General features: G+C 34.8%; 1 protein-coding gene across 4 annotated transcripts; it reads right to left on the bottom strand.

Moving 5' to 3' along the window:
- Positions 1-1,581: 1,581 nt before the first annotated feature.
- Positions 1,582-5,619, bottom strand: LOC132633972 (zinc finger A20 and AN1 domain-containing stress-associated protein 8-like). 4 transcript variants are annotated; one of them, XM_060350331.1, is made up of 3 exons: positions 5,462-5,619; positions 1,894-2,440; positions 1,582-1,798 (listed from the first exon to the last, which is right to left on the bottom strand). In XM_060350331.1, the coding sequence occupies exon 2, from the start codon at positions 2,425-2,427 to the stop codon at positions 1,909-1,911; it is 519 nt and encodes a 172-aa protein (XP_060206314.1). In that variant the 5' UTR covers positions 2,428-2,440; positions 5,462-5,619; the 3' UTR covers positions 1,582-1,798; positions 1,894-1,908. The 4 variants fall into 4 exon arrangements, with proteins under 4 accessions (XP_060206314.1, XP_060206310.1, XP_060206305.1 ...); XM_060350327.1 differs by adding an exon at positions 3,206-3,447 and having other exon boundaries at positions 1,582-2,447; positions 5,462-5,618; XM_060350322.1 differs by adding an exon at positions 3,206-3,447 and having other exon boundaries at positions 1,582-2,440; positions 5,462-5,618.
- Positions 5,620-9,254: the final 3,635 nt, after the last annotated feature.

Genomic DNA, 9,254 nt, shown 5'->3' with positions numbered 1-9,254 from the left:
CAAACTATTAATTAAGTGAAAGGAAAGATGTAAAGGAAACAAAGAAACGATCATATAACTAAAAGCATATTTGTAACAGGTCATAAAATCGATTTTCCTGTATTTTTGTTTACTTAGTTGTAAGACAATTCCCTGGATATCAAAATTAACAAAATAAGCAACTTTTTCCCAAAAGACTAGATGTTGTTAGCAGGTTTCAATACCCCCCAAAAAAAAAAATCACACGGTGCCTTCATCTTATTATCTACTGTATTGTTTTTTCCCTCCAATCCTAGAACTAGGAATCTATACATTTTTCCCCTTGTATACAGAAGAACTTCTGTTTATTATCAGCAAATGTAAATATTTACATTTTCGAATACCAAATGCACACCTTGAGCATTTCTTTAGTAACGTACTATATGATTACTTCTGTATTCCAAGACAAAAATGCTGGTTATAGTAATGACATAAGATAACCACTTGCCTAACTATTCCAACTTACATTCAATCTTATCTTTTCATTTCTGCAGTCCTGGCATGATTAAGCTGTCAACTACAAAATTAAGTGGGACTGTGGAGTATGCTTCAGTTGATGACCTATAATCAAACAAACTTAAAAAAAAAAAAAAAAAAAAAAAACTAATTTTCCCCGCAGTCCTGAATTAACTATCCTATTTCTCTTAAGGTGAGATACACACACTTATTTACTTCCCTATGGTAAAACTTCCATGCTCCAACTTTCAGTACTTATTCAATAGGGCTATGTCGCTGGGCGGTGGCCTATGCCACCATGCGTTGGGTTATGTCGTTGGGCGTGTGCCTAGCGTCCTTGGGCATGGGCCTTGCCCTTGGCATGTCACTTTGTGTCTATCTTGCACGTCACAACGCAAAAAGCCTCTAATTGTGACATGTCGCTAATAATCCTTTAATTTGTGATTATGAATTTCATTTCTTAATGCTTAGAAACTGATTGAGAGTGATATTCATGTTTATCATCAAAATTTAAACATTGTTAGGTGAACTAAAATGAAAAATTCAGAACTTCATTACTGGGGTTTTAAGAGCTTGAAAACTCACAAATCGGTTTTGTGATTTGTTGAAATTTTTGACAAATTGATGATTGGGTCCGTGAGGATGTCATTTTAAAGTTGTGGTTAAAATTTAAAGCTATTTTGCAAAGATTTGAGCTATTTGGTGATGTTTATGATCATTTGGCTAAGGAATTGCAGTGTAGCTCCTGCTGAAGGCTGCTTTATTTGGAGAGATATGCTCTTGCTGTTGCGGCCTCAATATAAGTCTGGCTATCCTCTCTCTTCTCTTGCGAGCACAACTATAAACTAGTTTGAAAACCTCGCAAGAGATGGCCTAGGCAGGAGGACGAAATGGCAGGGCCCTATTTCAGCCCGTCCTACCCTGCCCCGCCCCGTTCCAGGAGGACGAAATGGCAGGGCCTGCATGCTTATCTCCAAAAGCAAAATACACTTTATCCAAAGAGAAATTACTTGGTAAATGAAATACAAACACGAATATCAAGCATCATATAGCACAAGGCAAATGGATCAAGAATATAGGGACACAAAAGGGCACAGAACAGAGCCATCAAGAAAAAGGAAACCTTTTTTTTCAATTAAAAAGAGATAACATTCTGCACATTATATAAGACACAGAAACAGGATGAACGAAAAAAAATTACAAATTGCATGAAGATGTCCACCAAGCCAGCACAAACAAAAACTTACACACAGGAATCATTCTAGCACTTGACAGGGCTGAAATGAACTTGCAAAGATGCTCCGCTTTTGTTGCCTTATACCATCTGCATTTAAGGGAGACCTTATAAGACATGTGGCAAACTTATAGGGGAGATGGACAGAGCTTAAAGCTAATGCATCATGCTTCAATTCATTTGACCTTCAACAAAGGCTCCTAGATCTTATTAAGCTTTTCTGCCATGACCACAGGATTTGCTTTAGCTATAGCATCTCGACCAGCATTCTTATAATCAAAGGGGCAGTCATGTTTCTCCGAATAACGATGAACTGCACAGAAAAGATATCCACACTTGCAGTTGAAACCTGTTAAACCCACACGCTTGCGGCAAGTATTGCACCGACTTGGGCCCTCTTTTGGCTTCATCTCTGAGCTCTGCCCTGAGGCTAAGTCTGCAGAAGTTTCTATTGAGACAACCTTTAATTCAGCCGAGCCGGTTTGCACATCAATTGTAGCAGCAACAGCAGGCTCTTTATCATTATTGCTTGAGCTTCCATTTACAATGTTTTCGATGGATGTAGCTGCAAGTTTAGCTTGTTCCTGCTTCAGTATCATGTCTTTGTGGCACTTCGAACACATATTCATCGTGGCTGCACTACCAAAAAACCCACAGTTGTTGACGCAAAGGATGGGGCCTTCTCTGGCCTGGCAACCTGTCTCTTTTGGAGACTCCATTTCTGCAATAAACCTGCCCACTTACCATATTACAAGCTCATTATCTGCATTCTTACATCATGAAAACAGTAAAGCATGTCCAAATCCCATATCTAAGGGACTCTGCAATTATAATATACAGAAATCCAGAATACATATCCAGCTTTTCGCATCATTGCTGGATATATGGTCTTGACCATAAGAACACTTAACCAACCAATCCCCAACTAAAAGTAAATCACCAAAATAAAGTGCTTTAGCATTAATGCAACATTAATCTGGACTCGCCTCGATATTCTAAAGAGTTAATTACTAGAGGATATAGTGAAAATAGATTTACATAGGAGACAATTGAATTGTTGTCAACTGTTATAGTAGTAGATTATCATAGACTCCTCCATCCCATATTTTTTACCACTAACAATTTTATACCCAATTTAAGAAATGTTAAAGGTCCTTAATATGTCCTTATTTAACAAAATATGCCGGAACTTATACACTTCTCAAAAGGTAACAGTTTTGGGACATTGGACAAAGGCAAGAGTGACAAATGAGAAGGGTAAGAGGGAGATATTCGAAACGGCTTTGCTTGAAGAGTTCTTTTTATAACCAAGTATAACTTCTGCCTAGGGGGTGCATATATCTTTCCAAATAGAGGTTGAAGGTGTTCAACATTAAGCAGTCAAGAGAATACATCACATTCGTAATACCGTCAACTCAATCATATAATTTCTTCTTCGTGATACCCGTTTAACTAACGGTCAATGAAACAAATGCTAGCAAGTTGTAAAACATCTACCACAAGAGATGGTTGACGAGCTGCTAGCCTTCCACGATCCTTTTCTCTCCAATTTCCAGTAGAATTGGATATCATTAGCTAGTCCTCACAGGATAAGAATGTTGCTATCAAAAGAAATGTAACTGGTAATATGTCCAGGAGTTTCAACTTCATACTAAAACTTTTTTTTTTTTTAATGCAAGGGAACCCGCAGCTGCTACCCTCGGGTGCGCACAGGATAAACCCCGCTCCTGTGCCATAGCCTGCAAACCACACACTAACTTATTTCTAGACAAATCTAAAACCATTGAAAGTATTTCAGAGACTTGTTTGCTGTAAGCAAAGAACACAGGTAAAACTCAGATATTCCTGTATAATTGATGTATGATTGAATGACCATCCAAGACTATGCCACAACTATAGGTCATTAAATTGCTTAATACCTCTTAGCTAGACCAACTATTAACTTACCTAACTCAGATTGCATGGTTACCTGGGACTTGGGAGGGGAATTATGGTGAGTATAGAGAGATCAACATCCATTACAAATTCTAATAACACCAAAATATCAACTCACACAACTAGATCTCCATTATAAGAAATACAATGTTATCAAAACACAATTCACGGGGGTCTTCGGAAACAGCCTCTATACCCATAAAAAAGTAGAGGTAAGGTCTACGTACACTCTACCCTCCCCAGACCCCACCTGGTAGGATTATACTGAGTATGTTGTTGTTGTTGTTATCAAAGCACAATTCAATACAAAGATACCCGAAAGAAACTCTAACCAAATACACCAAGGTTCAAACATTTTCTCCAACTAGACCACACCAATAGCTACTCACAATTATGCCCAAGGATACAGATACTTCCTTACAAAGTCTAAAGCAAAAGAAGCCAAGGGAAAAAATTACTCCCTCTGTCCTAATTTATGTGGCACAGTTGGAATTTCGAGATTCAAACTTCTAAACTTTGACAGTGAATTTGGACATATTAGCTTTAAGTTTTTTGAAATAAAATTTATATATTTGAAAACTACGTAAAAATTACTATAAATCACAATAATTAACAGCTTATCGTATTTAAAAGGCATGTAAAGAAATTCAAAAACTTGGTTGATTCTCGAAATTCCAACTGTGCCACATAAATTGGGTTGGAGGAAGTAATAAACTAAGAGCCTGTTTGGATGGGCTTATGCCTATAAGCTATTTCCAGCTTATAAGCTAAAAAAAATAAGTTGGGGTAGTCTAACTTTTTTTTTTGGCTTATAAGCTGAAAACAGCTTATAAGCTGCTTTAGATAAGTTAAGTCAAATGGGCCCAATTATTTTTTTGAGCTTATTTTAAGCACAAAATGACTTTAAGCTGGCCAGCCAAACACTCAAAAAAGCTGAAAACAGCTTATAAGCAACTTATAAGCAAACTTATAAGCCAATCCAAACGGGCTCTAACATTCAATGCCACAATTCAGCAAAAGACTGTACCATACATACAAACTACAATTGTTTAATAAATTCATCAACAATCACCTCTACAAACTATGAAATTACCCGGATCCCACTTGAGTTCAGTATGCAAAAAATCAAAACTTTAAACCAATTTACTCAGGGGCGATTTTAAGCACTATTTTTTGGGCACGTGAACACATGGTCTCGTCGTAAAACTTGGTATTTTATGTATATATTTTCTAAAATTAGTATAATACTACCTACTGGAACACATATTACAAAAAGACTAAATGGTGCTTTTGGTTGAAGGTTGAATTATTTACCTAGGGGACTAGGGATCAATTCCCGCTTAATATATTTTTTCCTTCTTTTTGTTAGTGGTGAACCCATGTTACAGAAATCCTAAATTCGCCTCTGAATTTACTCCTTCATTTCATTAAACAAACAAAAAAGAAACTCTTCACCTAAAAACATCACCATATAACATGAAAACCCAACACCAAAAACAATCATATATAACAGATTACCTAAAGATCACTTTTTGAACATATAATAAGGCCTGTACATGCTTAATTTTCTAGTAGGATCAAATATAAAATCAATAAAAAAAATATACAAAGGAAAACCCTATACGAGATGGGAGAAAAGAAATCGAAAGCTTTGACCGATATGTCACAGAACTAAAACTTGAGATTCAATTCTTTTTTCTTCCCCAAACAAAACCCGAACAATTTTTTCAAAGGATAAACCATTAGATCAGAAAACAACATAATCATAATAATTAAGAGTTCCAACAAAAGAATAAAAAATGGAGAAATGAATAATACCTTAAAGCCAAAGAGATAATCGGAGAGGATTAGAGATGGAGAGATGGGGGCTCAAAGGGGAAAAATGAAAGGCAACAGACAACTATTGAATTGTTGAGTTTTTTTATTTATTTTATTCTTCCTTTTATGGGTCCTAATCCTATAACAAGTACATAGAGCTTAGCCTACTTTTTTCTCTTCTAAACAAATACGCCCTTACCAGTTACCAACGTCTTTTTCACCTTTTGGCCATTCCTTTTCCTATGTTTCCATGGTTGTTACCCATTGTATTTAATTGTGTTGTTAATATAATATATTTTTTAATTATTATTACTTAAATTTTATTATATAGTATTATTAATTTCATAGTTTTTGGTTCTTAATAAATTAATGGTACTTCTCTCTTTTTTTTTTTTTTTTACTTTTCCATCATTTTCCAACTTATAATCTGTTATTATCCTTTTATTTTAGGAGCTATAATTTTCTTGAATTATGGAGAAGACTTAAAATCTATAGGTTTTAATCAAGTGAATAAGGCTTATAAGAGATACAATTTTTTTTAGGTAAATCTCATAGAGCCCGTTTGAATTGGCTTATAAGTTGGTCAAACCAGCTTATAAGCCATTTTTAACTTATTTGAGTGTTTGGCAAAAATAGAAAATAGCTTAAATTAAGTTAAAAAGTGCTTAAAATAAGACAAAACCAAGAAGTTGCTCAACCCCAACTTTTTTTTTTGGCTTAAAATCCATTTTGATTTGACCAACAACTTTACCCTTTTATCTCTTATATTTTCTGTTAATTCCAATACTACCCTTACTTCTAAAAACTCTTTAAGCACTTTTATCCAAATACGTAACTGCTTATTTATAAAATAACTTTTAGCACTTAAAAGTACTTGAAGCACTTATGCTTAAAAGTCACTTTTTTCAGCTAATCCAAACGGGTTCATAGTCGTTTTGTTAAATAAATGAGTTTGGATTGATGGATTTCTTTTAAGAAATAGACTTAAGGTGTAAAGTTCATTAGCCTGTTAGAGATAAAGAAAATTTTGATGAAAAAGTAAACAAATTATTTAAAATTATTTATAATAACTAATATATTGTATATATGTAATTATAAAAATTGCATATATAATTTGTCGGTTTGGTTTGATTTTTTCTTCGGTTGTTTATAATAAAATCAAACTAAACCAAATCAAACCCAAACAATTATCGGTTTATATAACCGGTATGGCTCAGTTTGCTGTTTGGATTGGTTTTTAACCAAACCATGAGCATCCCTACTTACAGCCAGATAGCTCGCAAAAACACGACTTTCTATATCCAATTATCTTTGAGGATATAAATACAATTGCAAACCCATCATATAAATTAATGTATTTGTAGACATCTGAATTTTATGAGATTAAAATTTATCTTAAATTTGGATAAATTCCTAAATTCATGAAGTATCAAATTCAAACCAAGGTCAATTATTTAAATCCAATATGAATTTAAATTAAAATCCGACTTTATTTGGGCTGGCTATTGGACTTCAAAGATGAGTCCATTTCACAAGCCCAATGTCCAAATGACTAGCATTTTTTTGCGTGGATTGTCCTTCAAAGGCCTTGGTCTTTAATTTTTTGCCCTCAAATTGCTTGTCCTTCAGGGCACGGATTGCCCTTCGCCTAATACTCGTAAGTTTGGGGTTCGCACCCCGGCTCAGCAAAAAAAAAAATTGCAAGACAGAGTTTTGTAGCAAAATTAGGCCTATTCGGACAAAAGTTAGGCCTTAAGACAGAGGTTTGCAAAATTCTAGCGGAGCCAAAAAATAAATTCCTTAATGTAAACTTCTACATTATGGTAGAGTTTTGCCTTATGCCTGAAGGTTTCTGAAGGAAACACTCTGCGTGATAAGGTAGAGTTTGCAGTCAAACTCTGCCTGATAAGATAGAGTTTGAGGCGAACTCTGTCTTAAGGTAAAGTTTGAAACTCTGCCTGATAAGGGAGAGTTTGCAATCAAACTCTACCTTGCGATTTTTTTTATAATTTTTGACTGAGCAGAGGTTCGAACTCGAAACCCAAAAATTTTATGCAAAGGACAAAAATTAAAGACCAGCAATTTAAGAGGGAAAAATTAAAGACCAACAATTTAAGAGGGAAAAATTAAAGATTACCCGCGAATAAGGGCAATCGTGCAAATTGCCCAATGAATAGTAATGTATCTTAAAGCCAATATTAATGCCACATGTCAAATTACATCGCGCCAAGTCAAAAAAAGTTGCCAGTGAAACCATGTCATATGACAAGCCAGACCTCTTTATCTAAGATGTTTGGGTAGGAAGGATAACTTTTTCACAAAGATGGAAAGTGCAATTTTTGGGGTTCGGAGAAGGTTAATGGCTGATACATTTCTTTTAAAATTTCGTATATTTACAAGGGAACACATGTAATTTTAGAGTCAGAAACTTTTTTAACCCAAAAAATAACTTTTGGAAATCAAACTCAAAATTAAGCTTTTCTCCGTACTTTGACCGAAGATTAGTCAAGTTTCAAAACACCGGAATATAAATATTTTTTATAGAACTTAATATTTTTTTAGCGTAAAATAATGTCGGCTCATTACATCAAGTATACATATATGTTTGGATCGTCGTTTTATGGGTTGTAAAGTGCCTCGAAGTAAGTTTGGAAACTTGTTATCTTCAAGTTTTTTTTCGTACTTTGACCGAAGATTAATCACATTTCAAAACGTCGGAATATAAATATTTTATATATAACTTAATATTTTTTAGCGTACAATAATATTGGCTCATTAAATCAAGTATACATATACATTTGGATCGTCATTTTAGGGATTGTAAAGTGCTCCGAAGTAAGTTTGAAAACTTGTTATATTTAGGTTTAAGTGTCATATTTTATAGGGTTTTGATTAATCGCTTTTTTTTTACTCCCAAAGCTATGAAAGTACTTTTCTGGTTCAAGAAAGATAGAAAAGAAAAAATTACTCTGCTTTGTATTAGGTTGTTTTTTTCTTTTATGTCTTTTTTATTTTGTTATTGTATTGTGTAATCCGCACCTTTTGAATGTGCAAAAATAAATATAATATTTAAAAATAATTCATCCAATACGAGAGGTTCATAATAATTGAAAAATATTTCATTCCATTAGCAACGAAATACATCATTAAATTACAATATACTTAAAAAAATCAAGTTCTGGACACTCTTCTACTTCCAGAAGTGCTGCCACCACGGGAGTTTTGCCCACATGAACGCTTATCATGCCCAAATTGCTTACATGTCGAGCACTTGCGAGAGAGTCTTTTCTCTAACATCCATTTGATTGGGATAACGAGTTAGCTTGTTTTTTCCCAATTTACAGATATGCTCCTTGTTTGCAACCATAAAAAACGGAGCGGCTGGCCAATAAGCTTGATTATCAAGGGGATGGAAGTGGCTGGAATATGCTTTAAGGTAATTTACGACCTTATATTCCCCCGCCACATAATCAGTTACATTTTTTGCCATTCTCTCAAAGCACTTGACTGCATGAGAACATGGCATGTGGTATGTTTGCCACTTACCACAAGTGCATGATCTTGTACGCTCAGTAACAATATGTTTGTTTCCTCCTTTACCGTCGTAATAACCCGTTCTAACTTCATACACTCGTTGAACGACGTCATACTCGGTCATGCGGTGACCCTCTGCTGTTCTTCTATAGTGCTCCATCTTTTTGTAGGGCTTTGGCATCCATGTTCCGTCCTCAGCTAATATGGCTCTGGCCTGCCTTGTCCTATCCGCAAACCTCTCCACGACCTGCTTGAAAGT

The sequence above is a fragment of the Lycium barbarum genome, chromosome 1 (genome assembly GCF_019175385.1).
Source record: "Lycium barbarum isolate Lr01 chromosome 1, ASM1917538v2, whole genome shotgun sequence".
Lineage (NCBI taxonomy): Eukaryota > Viridiplantae > Streptophyta > Magnoliopsida > Solanales > Solanaceae > Lycium > Lycium barbarum.
The sequence above is the reverse complement of the archived record's forward strand: the minus strand, read 5'-3'. Positions and strand labels throughout refer to the sequence as shown.

Excerpts from the sequence above, each read along its gene's own strand:
- LOC132633972 (XM_060350318.1), bottom strand. The coding sequence starts at position 2,427 with ATGGAGTCTCCAAAAGAGACAGGTTGCCAGGCCAGAGAAGGCCCCATC.